General features: G+C 45.6%; 1 protein-coding gene across 1 annotated transcript in view; it reads left to right on the forward strand.

The window, feature by feature from the left end:
- Positions 1-21687, forward strand: part of EMC1 (ER membrane protein complex subunit 1) — a 755368-nt gene that overhangs the window by 118304 nt on the left and 615377 nt on the right. The window contains exons 6-7 of the mRNA XM_069610395.1: positions 3813-3939; positions 16888-17037. Of these exons, the coding sequence (XP_069466496.1) occupies positions 3813-3939; positions 16888-17037 (277 nt within the window). The remainder of the gene's footprint in view (positions 1-3812; positions 3940-16887; positions 17038-21687) is intronic.

Below are 21687 nucleotides of genomic sequence, written 5' to 3' on the forward strand. Positions count from 1 at the left end.
TCAAGTCTGTTACTTTTCTCCGGTGGCTGCCCGCCTATGTGTCGCATCCGTTCGGTGCGGCCTTCCCACAGGTCTGTCCTGCCTCCTTAATCATGGGCCCCAAGAGCCATGTGGGGTGCTTATTGTCTGTGTCTCTATGTAAATAGGGATGTTGTTGCAGAGCTGTGGTTGTGGGGCTTCCTTGGGGTTATTAATATAATGCCCGGGGCCTTAATGCCATTTGCTTCCCTCTCAACTGGCCCTCTGTGGGCCGCTGAGTGCCCGTCTGACTTTAGGTAGTGCTGTGCATCGCACTGTGCATCGCACTGTTGCCGCAGGGCTCCTTCCTCGAATACGCTGCTTGCTTCACGGATTAGGCCTCATTTCTATTAGAGCGCCGGGCCCGCTGCACCGTTTTACGTAGATTCAGGCCACGGGTGATTTTCCTTTCCTAAGTGTTTCCTAAGTGTATTTGGAGTATTTTAAGGCTGTTGGTGCCAGGATCTGTTCTGGATCCGCGGGAGCACCCGAAGAGAGCAGCCTATTCCATGGCTGCCAAGCAACGACCCCCCACCCCTTCTCCTTTGTCTGCCAGAGTGCCAAAATAGGTTTAGCCCCCATAGGGGTGGGTCTGGATGTCCTGATTGGGCAGCCAAACACCCATTTCTGTAAAATGCTGCGAGAGATTGCAGAGGAGTGTGTACCGGAACTGTATAAAAGGTGGGAACTGTATAAAAGGTGTGAGGCTTCTGGAATGAAAAGCAAGTTGACCACTGGAAACAGAAGTAACCGAAGAAGACGGCCAGAGACGCCTGCAGACCATTTGCAACCACTGCTGTCCTGACCCTGTTTTCTGTGCGTCAGAGGAGCTCTGAAGAGGAAGATTCGTTCCCTTTGGCTGGTGGGAACAACCCATCCCAAGACTAACTTTGAAATGAGCCATCTCCCGAGGGCCTAGGAGCTTCCATAGCTGCAGAACCCAAATACCAGGAGATCTGCCCATTTCGAGTGCATCGTTGTGGAAAGTCTGAATCTTTCCAAATCTTGCTGAAACCTTAAGGACAATCCAGAGGTCTGATCCAACTCGCCCAGACCCCCTCACCAGAGAGTGGGACTGCAGGAAGTGAAGATTGATCGGACAATCTGTGCCCTTTGTTGGTGCTGCAGAAAAGGTCCCAAAACCAGAATGAACCAAGAAGCTGCTGAAAATCGTGCTACAGGTCCTCCCTCGATACGGCTGCTGAGAAGGTCCCGTCCATTGTCTTGCCTTCAGTCACCAGACCAAGCAATCCGGAGGTCTGGTACAGAGCTGCAACATCGCAGAACATCCAGCACGAAAATGTTCTTCTAACCTAAGGGACTATGGGGAAAAAGGGATTGCTTGCTGGATTCCTAGAAGTCGTGCCAGAGCGTTGGCGTGCACATAGGTGTCCAGGGCAACCCCCTATTTACTTAGACCGAAGCCACTGATTGTGTCCCCTTTTCGAGTCTATTTAAGGTCTCCATTGTTAGTTAACTTGCTGCTTCAATAACTCTCGAAGAAATCCCCAGGAACTCTTCATTATTCCATGATTGCCAAGACTTCAAGCCCTTTACAAAGTGCCTTTAGTTAGGGTTGCATTTTTGGACTTAAAAGACTTAACAGCCGAAGAAACAGTCTCTAGAATCTTGAACTAAGCTCATGCTAACCATTTTCCTCCCTTTAAGTGACTTTGCTATATGTGTTTGCAGAGTAAATATACTACTGTATAACTGTATAACCCATTGGAAACCGCATGAGTGCACAATAACCGATAATACAATAGCATTCTTTTCCCGTTCTAACGTTGCTACAAATGTAACCGCAAACAGACATGAAAGTGAAAGTGCCCATTGAAGTGTATTAACAAGTATTCCTAAGTGTTCTACTGTAAAGGTCTGAAGTATTTAAAATGATTCTTGTGTAAATATAATAAAAATATACTTTTTATATGAGTATATGCGTAAGTGCTTCTTTGTTGTGCCTGTCTAGGGAAGAGTCAGTGTACTTGCCTACAGCTCAAATCTTCATCTTAAAATAAGCCTGACTGCTCTGCCACTCTACCAAAGTCCTGAGCTAGTACAGACTGATACTAAGAGTTGGGGAATCTACAAACCACTGCAATAGCTTACTAAAGTCTTACTTGCTAGTAGGACGTTGGGAAAACTCCACTAACACCTTCATCATGTAATGATGTCACTACAACCAGTTGTAAGGTCTCTCTCTCTTGCTTTCAGATGCTATGTTTGGTCCCTTTTCATTCTAGATGGACATTCGATAGAAATGCACTAGTGGAAGCATGTTCAGATACCTTCTTTAGGTTGTGAGCGCCATACAAATAATCAAACCAGGAAGCGAGACAAAAAAAAAACATCCCTTTAGTTTCCACCAGCAGATTCCCAAGTTAACGATACAGACCGCACACTTCGAAGTAATTAACTCTATATTTGAGCATCTTGAAGTATATTTTGACATGTGTGGAAATTGCTTCAATAGTGTGTAATTGTATATTACCACATACATTTTTACCTCCCTTCTGCCCTCTTGCTGCGCTCGTGTGTCTAGCTTTGATTTCTCCACTTAATCTACCCATGGGACAGTTGTGAATATTGGTAGAAGTCCTGGAACCGAAATGCGGATTGATCATAACCTTTGAGTCTAGGAAAATACTTCTAACAGTCATAACAAATGCCAGTCCTACTGGAGTACTTGATGGTCCCATTGTTGTTCAGGTCATAGCCATGGCCATTGAGGATGTTATGTAGAGGCTCCATATCAGACCAAAGCTGAGCTGTAACATGAAACTGCCTGGCGGGCATCCCAATTTAGTGCGAATCTGCACTGTCTGGCCATTCTCCAAAATACCACTCCCTGTTTGGGAGTCTTTGTTTAACTACAGTGGATGGCCTCAGATTTACGAAAGCGGACATTCTACTCTGTTGACTGTCAAAGCTATACAAGATGGGAGCCCCTGGACAATGTGAAGGTAAACACACTTATATTTGCGTTCTACAATCTGGTGCTGTTTCAATGTCCTCTAGTTGACCACTGTGCAGTATGGGTGCTATTTTATGACAAAGTGTAGCAGGATAGAATATGCTGATCTACCAAGCCTATACAAGGACCATTTCACAAAAGTTGGAGCCTGTTCTTCTGTTCTCCTGTCTGAGATGTTTCTTCTTTTTCTAGACACAGATATTGCACCTGCAGTATTGTGTTCATTTTAACAGCATTTTAAGAATAAGAAACCTTTTTTCATTCTCGGTTGTGCCATTCCATTTAATTGGCTATTTGCCCATTATCTGTACTTTAGCAGAAGGTTTAAGCATGTGCCAAGCTTGCAGTCCCTTAGTCTTGCTTAATGTGAACAGTCATTTAAGGCCATATCTGAACAGAGATGAGCTGTAACTGGCACACCATTCATAATTGGTTGGAGTGTAATTAAGATGCATCTAACATTCTATAAACACCTTTATCCAAGAGATTAAAGTTAAGGTCTTTACAGCATTTCTGCCTTAAGTGCTTCATTACCATTGGGCTTGTGTATCGTAAATACTTTCATTGCTTACAGAAAAGCAGCTTGTGACTGGGGTAGGAAGAAGGGGCCGTCTGTGTAGTTATTTCTTCTGATGATTCGCGGAAGAGATTCATAAACTGCAAGCTTTGTTACCTTTTCTGAGTGATTGTTCTGTAGCTTATTTGTTGCAGAAAGCATGTATGTGAAAGGTTGACACTCTAAAACACCTTAACTTTGGCAATAGCCAATTCTTGTGTTCTCTGCTCTTCAATATTGTTTTTCTACTTCCCCCTGCAGCGACACTGTCAATTACCAGCTTGCATACTCCTATGGGAAGGGCACCATCCACGTGCTTGGGGTTGTGCCTCAAAGCCACCTCAATATTGTTACATTCAGCATAGAGGATGGAGAGATCTCCAAACAGGTAATGTTCTGGGTTCAAATTGATTGTGGCAAGGTGGGGCACATTGCCTGGGAAAGATGTAAACTCCTCGGTTTCCTAACTTCCATGACTTTGAAATTTGCACCAGGGATGGGAGAAATGATCGAAGGTAAATATATACCTAGTAATCCTGCATCATAGCACAACCTCATTGAGATTACAGCCTTTATGAATCATAAGCTGGTACAGATATTAACTCCTGATGAAATGAATAGAAACAAAAAAGTCTCTGTAGGTTTAAGAAGATTAGTACGTATAAAATATCACTTATCACATTTGTGGGCTTATAAAGAGACCAGACGTGCTCGGTCAGGTGAAAGAGAGTTCTGGGTTATTATTATTATTATTATTATTATTATTATTAATAAACATTTATAAAGCGCCCACAGCCCAAGGGATGATGCCTAATGTGACCGTCCAGAAAGCAGCTCCACATACAACTCTGAATGAAAACCCTTTCAGCTGCTTACGGTGGTGGGTCGGAAGGAGGAGTCGGACACTTTGAGGACATTATGTACTCTTTAGTAAAATTAAAGAATACAGCATATCTCTCCCTTTGGCTAAAGGGAATGCCCTCCCTCTCTAAGAAAACTGAAGGTGCTCGTCGGATGTTAGGAAGTCCAAAGTAAGCATGTCCCCTGTACAAACTAACCCAATCTGAGTCTATCACTTAATAGAACTAAAGTAAATGGGCCTGGAAAATGTCTCTTCTACCCTTGGTCATCTTTGTTCTGGATAGTTTATATACAGATTTACTTTTGGATTATATACTTCTTAGTGTAATCTCCTTTGATAGTCTTTCTCATTGACTTTTGTAGTTCCTCAAGATAACTCTATTCTATTTCTGGGTTACACTTTCTCCAGGCTTCAACATTGAATATGTATGGTTCTTGCCCATTCTCCCAGGGGTTCCTTTCCCAGTCTCTGTTGGCTCCCCACCTGGCTTGTTTACATCTTACTCTATCTTGTTCACGTCCTTTGTTAACTGGAGTATTTATACCTCTGGTTTTTCCCTACTGGGTTATTGGTTATTCATTCCCTTAGAGCTTACAGTTGCAATCATTCAACTTTCTGATTGTATTTTGTCCTTAGGACTGGGATGAGTTACTTCACGTATGTGATGATTCTTGCCTGGCGGCGTTCTGTTCCCAGTTCTCCTGCTACCTCTCATTATTCGGGTACAGTTGCAGGGCTCAGCTCTTGCTCGGATACTGTTTCTCACTCTTGGCTGTTCTTCGGTCTCCCATTCTCGGTTCTTCGTCAGATGTCTGCCGTCTGCAGATGCTGCTGCTTGGAGGGTGTTCAGACTTCCCGTTGCAGTAGTCTTGGTGCTGTTCTTTGGGCATCCTGCCCACCACTCTGCATGCCCACCACTACTAGGTACCTCTTCCTTATTACTCTAGTTCTTATCACTTCCTTTTTGGTCCAGCACACTGGATTTCGGGTATCTCACTCTCTGCTGCTCTGGTTCTTCGAACTTGCGGGCTGTACAATCTGTTTGGGCTCTGGCTCCACCTCCACAAAATGTTATGAGGTCACAGGGCTTCCCCTGCTGGTAGCACTCTCCATCAGCTCTGACTTGTTGCAGTTAAATACACTGCAAATGGATTGTGTCCTACCCTGTATTCCTCATCTTTTGATATTAGTCTGCAGCTGCTTCATGGAAAAGAAAATACTCGGGAGCGGCCGCTTTGTCTCAATGTGGTTGACTCAATGTTCCTTGAGGGCCTGCGTCTTGATGTTAATGTTATCACTGGTACATTTAGCACCCGCTAGCTTCAGTTCCGTTTTTTCATTGATAGCCAACGCTTTGAGAGAATAACGGCGTGCTTTGGTTCCAGTTAGAACAGCAACATACTTCGAAAAACGATGGCCTCATCGACAACATCAACCCCGAATACCGGGTTACAATAATACCATGATTGCGGTATCAAGATGTCACTCACTGAACCTCATTGAGTGTGTCTGTGGTATCTTGGTGGTGTGGAGCAGGAAACTGCAAACTGTTGGTCTTGTGAAGCAATGTGTCACGTCTCCCAGTGTGCCCACTACTAGGCAACCCACTAGGCAACCCACGATCAGCTCGCATTTACCTGGCACATCTCTCGCTGCACATCGGGGCACAAGAACACGACCTTCTGCCCGACACTGGAGAAGGATGACTGGTTTTCCAGGTGTTTTCCGACCTTCATTGTCCTGGCAACTCCCGTGGAAACTCTCGTATGCCTTGCAGCACCGCCGAGGAACACGGCGATTCACGCGTCACGTGAGGTGAACTGCTGTCAATCACATTCATCCTCTGCCATCACGTGTTTTCTCACGCTGCCGTGTTTTTGCATCATGTGACTACAACTAACAGTCAAAAGCGCCGGAAACCACGGTGGCAGCGCTTCTCAGCTGCTTCTCGTAAGGACTGTTTGGCGTTATTGTTTTCATCAAGGATTCATCGGCTCTACGACCACGGACTGTTTTTGGATACTCTACTTCTTCCTGGCGTCATCTGTTACCTTTGCCCTAGAACTCTTCTTACTTGGTTCAAAAGATATTCGACCCTGCACCTACTTCACGGATTGCTTAAACGGACTGTCCCTTGGCTTGGACCTTGTTCTTTGAACTGGGTTTTGACCCCTCTTGTGCCAACTTTCCCAGGTGTGGAACTACTACCCAAGCCTCTCTGAAACCCGGCCCACTGTCCCTGCTGGTTGCCCCTAGTGCATTACAACCTGGCCCACAGCTCATCTAGGTAAGCCTTGCTACAATCAGTTCCTTATTGCTGTGTCCATATTGCATTAGTTTGATAACCTTCTATTGCCTTACAGTGGTCAAAGGGGTTCTTCCGGCGTTTCCTGGTTCCAGTTGACGGCTCACTACACCTGTGGTCTCAAAGATTGCACAGACCGTATTTGGTCATTCTGTCTGTGTGGTACTTGGGGACGGAGGTATTCAATAATCGGCACGACCATCAAGATCAGAACATAATGACCGATAAGGCGTTGAAAGAGTGAAAAGGGAAATTAGCAACGGGTAGGCCCCCAACTAAATCCCCCCCCCCCCCCCCACGCGAACATTCGAGGACTCGATGAGAAATCGTCGAAGACTCGATGAGAAATCGTCGAAGACTCTATCGAGTCAGGGATTGAGCCCCTCGAGGGCTTTGATCAAGCTTTCAAAACCATTGTTGGCATCAAAGCCATCGTTGGCGTCGAGGCCATCAACGCCTTGCCCATTAAACCTGCTATTGTCACTAAGGAGGTTGAAAAATCATACAAAACTTTACCTACGAAGGATTTCAAGTCTTTGTCTTCAATCTATGAAGACCATGAACCATCAGACCCAGATACGCCTCCTTTCGGTTTAGAGTTCGGTACGCCGAAAGTGCCAGAAGCCCTGATCTCGTAAGAGTTGAGGCTTGAAGACTTGTAGGAAAACCTCCAGTCAGCTAGTGGCATTGACACATCACAAGAACTCTTAATTTGGTCAACTGGACCCAGCAGAACATGCAGATGCCCCATACAGACATCTTATGTCTAGGGTAATAGAATTACTAGGATGGGCCAGGCCTGCTCCTCCATTCGAGCAAGATGACCTGACCGATATCCTTGATATGGGTCCTCGGAAGGAACCGGTACTTTCTTTCCATATTGCCCTGCAAAAAAGGTAAAAGCAACCTGGTAATCACCTGAAGCAAGTCCAGCGGTAACAAGAACCTCACCAGAAAGTACAGGCAGTCCAGTAGTGATTCTTGCTATTTGTCTAAACATCCTAAGCCAGAAAGCCTGGTAGTTCAGGGTGTGACTTCTACCTCTAAACAAGCGGTTTATCTGACCATTCCGCCAGACTGGGATGATGAGCCTTTACCGGCTTGGGCGCAAAAAGTATTTTCTTCCAGGAGCATGGCTCTTAAATCTGTAAAGGCCACTTGTGCCGTAGCTAAATTTCTGAGGCTTGTGGAATCTGCTTAGATCATATGCTGTGCATAGGCCGACATCTAGTGGAAGCTGCAGAGTATTAGTTTGTTTTTCGAAACTCAAAGGGGCGTCGAACTAGGGCGTGCCAGTAATACTATCCCTAGAGTGACGTCCACTGTACCCATGATCCCTCACACTTGTAGGACCCTCAGATTGTTTTTTTCCGCCATACTTGTCGGAAGCATCGTTGCGGAGTTCCCTGGCTTTTAGCCATTTATCATAAATTTAACCAAAAATCCCCGTTCATCAAATCCATGTCGAGATTCCGAAGATCGACGCTGGTACTTGGAGAACGAACAACCGTTGAGACTGCACAACAGACTTTGGGCCTCGGAAGGCCTCTGGCCTCGGCCCGGGCCTCGGAAGGCCTCTGGCCTCAGTCCTGCAAGTAGGGAGAGTGGGGGGTGGACATACTCGCTCGTTTATTTTCCTACATACACTCGCCCGCTGCCAGATCTTAACATATGGAGAGTACTCCTTTTTAAATTCTGCCCCAAGTGCAACCGTAAGTTCCCTTGGGTAGATAAGCATAACACCTGTAATCTGTGTCTTCTTAGGAACCAACCCGAAGCAAATTGCAGAGCTTGTAAGCTCTTCAAAGCAAAGACACTTAAGGACCGCTCCACCAAACGTTGGGCCCACTACGCCAGCTCGAGGCCATGGATGCTGTGAGTTCCTTCAGTGATGGCAGCAACGCCGCCATATCGGACGGCGAGGTCACAGGGGTGTCGTTAGGCACCCAAGCGCAAGCCCCAGACCTCGGAGGACTGTCCGGTGGAGCAGTTATGGGGACAACACCCGGCGGCAAGAGCGCTACCCACACACCTTCATGTAAGCACACTAACCCCACCGAGATTCGACACATGTGTCGAGTGACCGGCAGAAAAAGGCACAGAGAGAACGGTCCACAGAATCAGTGTCCTCTGGGTGTTCCAGGTCACGGTCGCCCCATGACACACAGCAACCGTCTTCAATTGCTAAGAGTGCCACATTACCATAGGTCATAGAGGTATGGTCGTCAGAGGATGAATCCGACCTCTAACCCCAAGCAGCATGTTCAAAGTCTACTCTGGCAGTTCGTTCATTCGTCTGCCTCCGAGTCTCGACGTGCCTCTAAAACTCCAGAACCTCGTGAACCCAGCTCCGAATCTTGATGACAGGCGTCGAAAGATTCCGGGAAAGCCAAAGAGTCAGGGAAACATGCCTCTACACATGGAAAAGGGGAGAAACAGAAAAAAGCCTCTGAACACCAGGTTCAGAAGGAAAAACACCCCAAATCTTTAGAGAAGTCCAAGACCCCTGTCACTAGGCCTAAAGTTGTCCCTCCCACTCCCCAGGATATGGGAATAGAAGAGGAACCACAGCAGGAAAGGGTAATTCCCAGATCCAGAGAATGGAGCTCGGAAGACCTCGACAGAGTGATGAGGAGAATGGCTTTTATGGCAGATTTTTACGAAAAAAACGTCATTACTTCCTCAGCTATCAGAATACCCCTGCTACCTCTTGCCCTTCGGGATCCAAAGACCCTCAACCTCCTACTAAGAGACTCCGTACTGAGACCCCAGTTCAGGGGCTAATTTCAGACCCATTCACTATTGAACCTTACCAGCAGTATGGTGAGGATCCAGAGATACAAACACTGGACACCCAGGCAGGGGTCGACTATTATGGAGACAACGAGGACCAGGATGAGGAGGAGGAAGACGAGGCAGAGACCTATAGTCTCGACTCCCCTATTCCCAAGGACTCACTGGTGAATGACTCGCTTGTGGATAATCAGCCATTGCTGAACGAGGTCTTAGCTAAAGCTGCAGCCCACTTCCAGATAGACACTCGGGGGGTGGGGGGGGGGGTGGGGGAGCTCAAGAAGAGAGGGACTTTGCAGAGCAAATTATGGGGGATAAAAAAATCCATTGCCCAAGCCATACCAATTCTGAAGTCTATTCAACGCATAATTGACCCTTCTCTGATCACCCCTAATCTTACCCCGGGAAGTTAACCCAAGAATAGAGAAATTATTCAGGGCTGCCCCCTCCAACCCACTTTATATAAGGTTTCAGCTAAAACCCGACTCATTAGTGGTTACAACCACCAGGAAGAGGGCGGGGACACCTCTAGCATCTTCTGAAGCTCCCCCAGGCAAGGAGAGCAAAAAGATATATGGGCTAGGAAGGAAAGTGGCTTCCATTTCCGCTTACCAGGCAATAATTGCTAATACCACCACTCTGCTGGCAAGTTACAACTGTCACCAATGGGAACAGGTAGCTGCCCTCATTGGCCAGTTGGCCCAGATTGCGTCGGAAGGAAGATCGGTGCCTGGATGCATTCTCAAGGCTACCTTTGACGCAGCAGACAAAGCAGGCCGTCTTAACGCAGAGAGCACAGTAATCAAGAGACACGCTTGGCTGAGGCAGTCGGGGTTTAAACCTGAGACCCAAGCCACCCTCGTCGATATGCCGGTGGAATCAAATGTCTTGTTTGGAAAGGCAGTGGAAGAGGCGCTCAAAACAGCCAATGACAAATATGACACCCTAAAGTCCCTTGGACAGCTAACTAATAAAACCACAAACCGAGGGAATAATAATTTTTGTCGCTCTCTCGGCCAAAATTCCCTGTGAGGGTCTAATTACTTTCAAGGCCAAGGAGCATCGTGGGGAGGCAACCAACAGGCTACCCAAGGTTTCGCCAGAGGTCAAAGGAGGGGCCGTGGTAGGGGCAGCCCAGTTAGAGGCACTACACCTCCCAAGAAACAGTGACATTCGGCTACGGGTCCCTTCCCATGCATCCCCAGTAGGGGGGCACATTTCCACCTTCACCCACGCATGGGAAGGGATCACTTCAGACAGATGGGTGCTGTCCACTGTGCCCGCGGTATACTGTACCGAACTGTTGGAACGCCCCTGCGACCATCCTCCAAGACAGAAAATACACTCCTTGGAGCACCAAAGAATCCTCCTCGAGGAGATCGCGATAGCACTCGTCCCGGGCAACAATGCGCCAAGTATTATGCCCTGCAAACATGGATGTTTGCCCACGCTTTTCCACCAACCCCTCTGATGAGGAAGGTGGTCAACAAGATACACAGGGAATCGTAGACGCTCAACCTAGTTGCTCCTATGTGGACGAGACAACCGTGGTTCCTGCGCAAACTGGCGGTGTGCGAACCCATCAGGCTCCCGTGCTGGTACAACCTACTCTCCCAGCATGGCGGACAAACAGTGCATCCTCAACCCAACTCGATGAACTTGGCAGCATGGCTCCTGAAGTCATAGAGTTTGGCCATCTCAATTTACCACAGAGATGTATGGATATCTTAAAAGAATCAAGGAAACCTAACACAAGGCACTGTTACTTTGATAAGTGGAAAAGATTTGTTATTTGGTTCCCGAATAAACAAATCAACCCAGTTGATTGCACTCCTTCCAATATTGTCACCTACATCCTCCACTTACTGGATGCAGGGTTGGTATTGAATTCACTCAAGGTACACCTGGTGGTGCTGTCAGCCTACACCACCTCCCATAGCAAGGTGTCATGGTGGAAGGTGCCAGTTGTCAAAGCCTTTATGGAAGGGGTGAAGTCTCCACCCTCCAATTTCTAATCTACCACCAGGGTGGGACCTTAATGTGGTGCTTGCTAAACTCATGAGCCCCCCCACCCCCTTAGAACCCATGCATAAAGCTAGTCTCAGACACCTGACTTTTAAGACTGCCTCCATTACATCCATAAGAAGGGTCAGTGAAATTCAAGCTCTGTCAGTGCAGAATCCTTTCTTTACTATACATAAGGATAAACTGGTTTTACGAACTCACCCTGGGTTCTCACCTAAGTTTATTTCCAAATTCCATGTTAACCAGTCCATTGAGCTACCAGCCTTTTTCCAAGACCCCAAAACTCTGCTGAGGTGAAATTACACACACTTGATGTGAGAAGAGCGGTCCTCTACGTAGACAGACCAGACCGCTAAGAAAAACAGAGCAACTGTTCGTCTCCATAGCTACAGGCAGAGAAGGAGATCGCATCTCTAAAGGTGCCATCTCTAAATGGATAGTTAAATGTATCCAGCTGTGCTACTCCCTTTTAGAAAAGACACTGGGCCTCATTACGACCCTAGCGGTCCGGAAATAACAGTGGCGGTAAACCCGCCGCCACCGTTGTTTCCGGACCGCCTGATCCCGACCCCTGCAGGCGGGAGGTGATGTTCCAGCCAGGTCTGACCTGGCGGGTTTAACACCTCCCGCATGCAGGCGGACGAGGAAACACCGGCAGCATTACGAGATGCTGCCGGTATTTCCATGATCCCGATTCCCATTGAGTCCCATAGGACTCAATGGGAATGGGGATTTACACCATGCCGCTTCCGTGATTCCCGGAAAACCGGGGTTGTAATGCCCCGGTAATTCCGGGAATCACGGAGGCGGAATGGTAATACGAGTCCGGCGGTAACCAGGCGGTTTTACCGCCACGGTTACCGCCGGACTCGTAATGAGGCCCACTGCCTTTTACGCCAAGAGCCCACTCCACTAGAGGTACTGGGGCCACTCTGGCTTTCATTGCAAATGTACCCCTTGACACCATTTGCAAAGCAGCTACATGGAGCTCTATTAACACTTTTACTCAGCACTACTGCATTGACACTCCTTCCAAGACAGATACTCAAGTGGGGCAAGCGGTTCTAAGACATTTGTTCGCTCATGACCCTTCTCACATCCCACCTCCTTCTTCTAACACTGCTTGCTAATCTATGCACAGCATGTGATCTAAGCAGATTCCACAAGCCTCAGAAGGGATACATTACTCACCTTAATCGTATTTCTGATGCTTGTATCTGCTTAGATTCACATGCACCCTCCCTTCCTCCCCTCTGAGAGAAGGCGCATGGATGCTTGTAGTCTTATCTATCTATCTGATTGGATACTCTGTACTCGAGCTACTCCTCATGCTACCTCATGTCAGGAAAAAATACAATCTGAGGGTCCTACACGTGTGAGGGATCATGGGTACTGTGGACGTCACACTAGGGATAGTATTACTGGCACGCCCTAGTTCGCCCATTTTCGAGTTTCGAAAAACAAACTGTAATACTCTGCAGCTTCCACTAGATGTTGGCCTATGCACAGCATGTGAATCTAAGCAGATAGAAGCATCAGAAATACGATTACAGTGGGTAATATATCCCTTATGTTCACCCTGTCGCACTGTATAGCCATGGGGAGCTGAGCATATTCCCTAAGGGGAAGAAAGAGACGTCTTCCTGAACATTGTAAGAGACGGAAAGGAGGCTATGTGCGAGTCTTTTCAGTCGGGACTTGACTCTGCTGACAGTATCAACAGAGCCATGGCAACAAGCACAGTAATGCACAGGTTTGCGTGGTTGTGGAAGTCTGGCTTTGCACCGGACCTGCAGACCAGACTCCTCAACATGCCCTTTGACGGCATCCAACTGTTGGCAGCAAGGCTGACGAAAGCCTAGAAAAGCTGCAGACCTCAAAGGTGGCAGCCAATTCCCTTGGTGTCGCTATCGGACAGCCACAATCATCTCACCTCACTGGATCATCTTGGAGGGGTGGGTCCTTTCGTTTCTATTCCTCAGTTGGAAGTGCAAGAGGATTGGCAAGTGAAAGGGGCCAAAGACGATTACATGGTAATGGACGGGGGAGGAGGTGCCAAGTCCGCACAAGCAATGGCTTCTTTACCATCAGCCGCTGCTTCAAAACCTCCGAGGACTTATCCCATAAGACCCCGTTGGTAGGCAGAATCTTACAGCATCTGCAAGAATGACGAGGTATTACTTCAGATGCTTGGGCATTGGAAACCGTAGCCCAGGGTTACTGCCTCCCCCTTTTTAAGAAGGCATAACGATCATCCACTGGGGAGCCACTCGTTCAAAGTTCCTTATGCAGGACATTTTTAGCCTGCTATAGAAAGGTGCTATAGAACCAGTATCGTACATAAACTATGATTGGAGGGTCCCTTGCTTTTTCGTCCACTTAACCGATTGGCCCAATATCGTGTATTGCGAACCTCAGCAGTTCAACATATAACTTCTGACCACTTCTTACAAAAGATATACATCTTTATTTTTTACGTATAAAATTATACACACTCACATCATTCTTTTTTTTTCACAACCAGTTTTTTTCCTTTTTATTCTAAAAATACACTTTCATACAATCAGTCTATTTACTCTGTACAACAATTTCTTCTTACTTAATATTTGAAATATTATTATTCAGATCTTATCTGTAACCTCTAAATCCGGAAAAAGACAGAGTAACTCTTGGCCCCCCTCCACTGGAACTCTCTACCGCTCTCCATCCGCTCCACCCCTACCTACTCCTCCTTCCGCTCCTCCCTGAAAGCCCTTCTCCCCCCCCCCGACTCTCCTTCCCTCCCTCTCTCCCCCTTCTAACCCCTGCCCCCTTCCCCTCCCTCTCTCCCCCTGCCCCCCTATGACCTCAGATTGGACACTGAAATCACTTAGGGGCGTTGGTCACCAGAGCACTCCCCCCCCTTCCCTTCCCTCCCCTGACCTCAAAACAGACATTGTAACCCCCATCACCTACCCTCTCTCCCCCTCCTTTAAGTAAATTGTTCTACATATTTATCCAAAGATTTTTTTCAGGTTTGTAAATATGCTTCACTCATTATTGTATACTGTAAAGCGCTTTGGGTTAAAGCGCTATATAAACTCAATAAACATACTTTCTAATGCAAATCGTGACCCTTACTCATTAATCCAATATCTCAACACTCATCTCGCTGCCCGACATGTTTAATTCCTCATTCAATTTTTCATACAATGTGTCCAGGAAATTCATCAGGGGTGTACAGTTGTACAGCTGATCGTACCACTCTAATTACATTAGACAGTTCCTTTTGGTCTATTCAGAGGAGGTAAGTGATCTTCTGCCTCACTCCCCTCTCTTTAGCTTCTGAGCCAGTGTGAATGTTGGTCTTTATGCCAAGGTTAATCCCTTTGCTTGAGGGTATTTTTCACAACGATGCCGTCCTATCTTTGACGTCTGTCGTGCATAATGCCTCTGAGTATTTAACAGGCTCTTGTTTCTGCTGAAGACTCTTAGTGTCCCGGGGCGTTGATATTCTACGCGCCTTACATCGCCATCCTATCTTTAGGTGGACTTGTGTAATTTTTCACTCTTCAACGCTCTCCCTGCCATTCGTCTGCTCGTGCCTTTCTGATTTTGTGAATTCGTCTTCTCGCTGGCCGGATGTTGTAGATTGAAACCTCGCCCAGTCACGAACCAGCGCTCCTTGCTACGTCTTATCAAGGTCTTGTAACAGAGAGGAACAACGGGTGGTATTCTCCTTCTTTCCTAATCCCCAAGAAGGACAGAGAATTGAGACCCATCTTGAATTTCAGATGCTTAAACAAGTTTCTTAGGAAGGACACGTTCAAGGTGGTCACTCTTTCTAAGATCATTCAGGCCCCCCAGCTCCGGGACTGGATGGTGTCATTGGACCTTGAGGAAGCTTGCTTTCTTGTGCCAATCCATCACAAGCACAGAAAGTAACCAAGGTTCGCTGTTGGTGGTTCTCATGATAGGTTTCGAGTTCTCCTATTCGGGCTGACCTCAGGGTTTTCACCGAGTTAATGGTGGTGGTGGCAGCGAGTCTCAGCAGAGGGGAGATTCACATCTACCCCTACCTGGACGATTGACCGATCAGGGCTTCTTCTCCCCAAGAGGCCCTGCATGCCATTGTCTCCACAGACTGGGCTTCTCCCTCAATTACAAGAAGTCCCACATGATACCATCTCAGACACCAATTAATTGTAGCAGTACCGGATGCATCCTTGAGGGGACAGGGAGGGGGGCCTTGCCACCTGAGGCGAGGGCTCAACACTTTCTGCAGATGGTCACCAAATTTCAGTGCCTAGCGTCTTCTGACCTTTGGTTTTTTGAGGTTGCTCGGCCTCATGGCATCCTTAATTTTCCTGGTGCCAGAGGCTCACCTGAGGATGAGATCCCTCCAGTGGGCTCTCTGGACAGTGGTCTCAATTCTCGGGCAAGATGTCGGACCTACTTCAGGTTCCTAGCAGTCTCGCAAAGGATCTCCTGTGGTGGCTCTGCAAGGACAACATTCTGAAGGGAGAAACTTTTTGGCAACCGCGGCCGGAGATAACAGTAGTTACGGACAGATCACTCGGTGGGTGGGGATCCCACGCCAACGATCTGACAGTCGGCGGTCGTTGGTCTCCATCAGAGTCCAAATTACACTATATATATATATGTGATGATGTCGACATTGAGATGGAGGCCCTCGCGAGTTGTAGTCGACTGCATCAACGCACAGCGCCCTCTGCCGCGGAAAAGATTTTCTGAAGCTGGAGACAAATATATCAAAAGATGAGTAATGCGTGGGAGGAACATCCAATCAAAAGAACGCTACATGGGGTAAGTAACTTGTTTGGCTTTGTGTAAAGAGACATTTGTCCTTTTTTTCTCCACATGGATTTCTTTTTTTACATTGCCTTCAGCCAAACATGAAATAGCCATAGTGTTCTTCATAGACGACAGTCGCCTGTATGCAAACATGGTAGTTGCCTTAGGGAGTCCCTCACAGGAATGGAAGCCTTTGTGCCTAAAGGGGAGTTTCTCTGGTGAGGTCTGACTTGCCTCGACCCGTAGAGAGTGTCTTAAGCAGCGGGCTTACCTCCCTAGCTTCACAGGCGGAGTCTTCCCATAGGATCAAAGGGAGGAATGCATGCAATTCGTCAAACTAGCCATACACAACCACGCTTTATTTGCTGTTTGGTAGAAGTAGGGCACCGAACAGGACAGGGGGTGACTGTATATGAATAACGTTTTGACCACCCTATTTATTGTCTTTCCTTCTGTGACTGGTTCTTAGTTTAGGAAAATTATAGTATGGGTTTTTATGCAAAGGTGTTATTTGCTCCTGTTAAGGCCTGCACCCCATTTTATCTTCTGCTGTGCAGGTGAGAGTGGCAGCTCCCTGGATGTCTGCTTTGGCCGGGGTTTGTGGCGTCATCGATTCAGGACTGCTGGTGTGTGCAGACAAGGAGACCCAATCTCTGTACAGCTTGTCGCTGGAAACGGACCAAGAGATGACTCGGATCCCTCTGCAGGTGAGTAACACAGGCAAGGCTCTTCATTAGAGCATAAGGAGAATACAGGAGCAAAATCATTGATAGTGGGTCAGAAGCCAGCAGTTAAGTTTGCTTAAGGTTAGAGCATTCTTAAAGTGATGCACACTGAGAATCATTCGGCATATGTAAAGGTTGCTTTGATTAATCTGCCTAGTCAAATGAAATGTATTGAGAAAAATGAATATATAATAAATACCTATTGACAGCATGATGCTATGGGACACACATACTTTATTGAAACAATTTCGAATATCATAAACAACATCAAGGATAATGAACCAAATAAGAATATTTTGATTTGTGGAGACGTGACTATAGATTGTTTGAAAGCTGAAGTTGGTATGAGAAAGGGGGAAAGATCTAAAGGTAATAGACGAGCGGCAGAATTGTGGCTCGAAGAAATGGAAGCATGGAATTTAATGATGTTGAATGGTAATGTTACAGGAGACATACCTCACAAACCAACTTGGCAAAGAGACCAACTTGCTTCTACAATAGACTGTTTGCGTCTGAAAACATCATTAAGCAAATAGTCTACGTGTCCTACAAAAGAATCACAGTGACATAACTTGATTAAACTGCAACTAGCTAAAGAATAAAGTTACATATCTGGGTAAATGGCCCCGGTGAATGTCAATGTTGCTCCAGGATGTAACTGATTATGCCTTAATACTGGAAAAGTGATCAAACTGGCGAGTGACCCGCTAAAAAATCAGGATAATGACCGAATTAACTATTGTGCGCTCCTAGATCAATACAGAGGAGTAGGTGCGCCCAGTGATAAAATCAACTTCAATAAACTTCATGTTTGGGATCCTGAATGGACCAAAAAGAAAAAAGAATTACATAAAGTAATTAGAAAATGTAAGACGAAATCCTCATGTAATCGAAACAAAGTTACAAAAACTGGCTAATTATACACAAAATGAACTTGCATAAACGAGACACGGAGCATATGATGTCCACACTTGCAAATAGAAATACAAGTGCTGCAACAACAGCGCTGCAGCAAGCTCTACTTAGTAATATGGTCACAGAAAACAATGGTTAGAATATTACACAACCATGTATTTGAAGAAAGGAGGAATATCAGATTTAATTTTACCAAACATATGCCAATGGGCGATACAAATCTAAAAAGCTGATATTTTACAAAACATCAAGAAAATTAGCTAATCGAAAGCCCCAGCCCCCGATGGGTTAACAAACCAGATTATCAAGCAACATCCGGAACAATGGGCTGAATTTTGTAATTAACTTTTCGACTCAATAACACGTAACCATAAGATACCAGAATCTTGGAGGAGCTCAATCGTGGTCCCAATATTTAAAACAGGACTATGTTCTGACCCAAAGAATTATTGCCCGATTGTGCAGCTCGATGTGATTGGAAAACTATTTGCTACACAGCTCCAATCCCATCTGTCAAGTTGGTTCAAATCTGTGGGTAGATATGATCCAGGACAATCTGGATTTGTGAAAGGCGTGGGCTGTAGTCTGAACCTCCTAATAATAAATTTGCCAATGATGGAGGTGATTCGACAGGAAAAAAAAATACTTGCCGTTTGTCGATTTATCACAAGCTTTCAACAGCGTTAATCGAGGAACTGTGGGTTAAACTAAATAAATGGAAATGCCCAGGCAGCCTGCTTGATGTCATCAGAGAACTTCATGTGGAAACTGAAATAAAGATAAGACTCTATTGTGCTGGAACCTTGACTGCACTGATTAAGACAGAACGGAGAGTAAACCAAGGTTATCCACTTGTAGCGATACTATTCTGTTGGTTTCTTTCAGACATTGGGGGAAACTTTTGGAGCTGTATTTCATTTTCTCTGAAAATTAATGGTCATAAGATCAGCTGGCTACTTTATGTGGACGACATAGTGTTATTAGAAATGACACGATTGGGTTAAAACGAAAGCGGAGTGCCTGGAAAACTATGTTGCCGCAAATGATCTGCAAATAAATCCAGCAAAGTCCTAAATATTAATACTACAAGACCTTGTTGGGAATAAAATTGAAAGACAAGAATTTGTGTGGCGACTGAATAACGAACCCTTGAAATGTGTGAATAAAGTGAAATACCTTGGTATGCGGATTAATTGCAACCTTAATGATGACCCATGGGTACAAAGCAACAAACAGAAATGAAAATAACTTGCATGTCAAGGAGCAATCAACAAGAAATATGGAACATAGTCATTAAAACCCGTGGTGGCGCACTATAATCAAAAGGTAGTGTCTGCTTTAATACATGGGGCTGATTCTGCTTTAGGATCATCTTATACATTATGGCCCTCGTTAGAGAATATGTATTGGAGTCGAGTCCTAAAACCTCTGAAAAGTCTTCCTACTGCTTGTCTACATTATGAACTTGGATTGGTATCAATCAATGCAAGAGTAGTGTGGAACATGTTATGCACATATAGGAAGACAATTGTGGACGAACCGACACTCAGTTCGATATCCTTGCTGGATTGGATAAAGGCAGTAAAGATTCTGTTCCTTGTAAATGGGCGCTTCTGTGTGAGAAACATCTAGCAGATTTGAATAGTGACAGTGAGACTTTGAAATGTAACCCAAGTCCAGTGGAAAAAAAAAAAGTGCGAACTCGATTGGATCAATATACGGAACCAACATAGGTTGATGGAAGACGCTGCTAAAGAAAGCAAAGGCCGGAATATCTTACCACAATACATGGCGAAATCGCCAAGTTAGAAATACAGAATCATGCATATGAAATTTCGACTTCTTTTATTTGATACAAAAGAGAGTTTATGTTTGAGATACAGAGATAAGAGTCGGAACCAAATATGTTGATTCTGTAATAGTGGCAATTAAACCCTAAAGCATCTGACTCTATACTGCCCAGCTCTTAGGATGTTAAGAACTAGATATCTAAGAGTATAAATAACTGAGAGTCCATTGTTATGTGGTGACGATTGGTGTGAGTGGTTTGCAAACCCCACGCAAAAATTGTCATATGCCCTAATGAACTTTTTAGAAAACACAAATAGGCTGTTGGAAAAATGAGTAGTTCAATGAGTGTTGGGTCAAGGAATGATTTCAAGTGTATGTAAAATGTGAAGTAAGATGGTGATGTGTTTGTTATTTGTATTAAAAAAAAGCATTCTATTTCCATTTCGGCAGGGATGATGTGCCCTGATTCTTGCAGATGTTAAGCTACTTTATGCATGCTCTCTTGAGGATCGAAAATACATTTGTGTTGATGGAGCTGTCCTAGGATAAGTCAGAGGCGCAAATTGTAGGTGAAAATAGCAGGGCAGAAGAATATGTGGGTTTAGCCCAGTGAGTGACTTACTGTAGTAAAAATGCTATGTAGTAAAAAAGTCATGGGACAGTTAACCGCACCACATACTCTAATAAGGAATTTCATTTTGAAAACCACAGTTTTTCATTTGGTCACTTGTCTTTTTTTTATCACAATTTACACCTCAGTCACTAGGCTTTTAAAAAAAATGTATTGTTGTTCCCCATAATGCTGATGATTCTTGGGAATGAAGACAGAAAAATAAAGCCTGGTTGACCGTATTTATATTGGAATTCCAAAGCCATGGGAAGAGCAATTTTTTCCTCAAGTTAAAATACTAATGGTTAAATGATAACCAATGTGTTATGTCGTCTTTGATATTTTGACAGAAAATATATTCCTCCTTCAGATCATCCCTCCATTTTCTTTGGAATGGTCCCAAAGGCAATATACACAATGTAAATTTTAGATATATTCTTTTTGCCTTGGTGTCCTCCTAAATAGTTATGAATCAAGTCTGTTGATTTTGTTTCTTAGAATTGGAAACTGTAATACCATTCCTCATCTTTTTGGTTTGGAGATTCCTTATACAATTTCTCATGTAATGGAGCAAAACTGGTTCCTACTTAAGCAATAAGCCCCGAGCAGGAGGTGAGGGGGTGCATTGCCACTTCAGATAATGCCCTGGGGCCATTTGCTTGGGCTGTAACACAGCCCCCAGGACATTACCTGGGGCGGTAATGCCCCCTCCTACGAGGGGCTTATTGCTATTAGTACCCCAGCCCGTGAGACTGGGGTACTGAAAGCATTTGTTTCAGTTGCGAAACACTCAGGCTTTTCGCTACTGAAAAAAGGGGAAACAATTGCCACCTAGAAAGGGGGAACTAAGTCCATTCTCCCTTTCCATTGCAGCCATTGTAAATAGTAAAAACAAAAAGTAAACATACAAAATGGCCTCCATGGAAAGGAGAGGAGGGACTACATGTAGTCCTTTCTTTCCATGGTGGCGTGCTGCAGATCAGGAGCAGACTTGCTGGGGACAGCCCGTCCGCTCCCGAAAATAACCTAAAAAGATGGTAAATAGGGAGCGGGGGGCAGAGGGAAGGAAAATCTGAGGGGAGAGGTGAGCGGGCAGTAGGGGAGCACTCAGTCCCCGGCCAGGGAAGATGGCAGCCTCCAGCCCTAAGGTGGCTCGCAGCGGCGGGATTACTATGTGGTAATGCCCCAGTTATAGGAGTATGGCTTGATTTGAATGTCTCTAGGACTGGCCTTGGATTATGTATGTGGGGGGGGGTCCCACCCAGTTGACTATCAATTAGCAAGTTAACCTCCAGGACGGCTGGTAGTGCTGCAAG

The sequence above is a fragment of the Ambystoma mexicanum genome, chromosome 8 (genome assembly GCF_040938575.1).
Source record: "Ambystoma mexicanum isolate Mex_15411 chromosome 8, UKY_AmexF1_1, whole genome shotgun sequence".
Lineage (NCBI taxonomy): Eukaryota > Metazoa > Chordata > Amphibia > Caudata > Ambystomatidae > Ambystoma > Ambystoma mexicanum.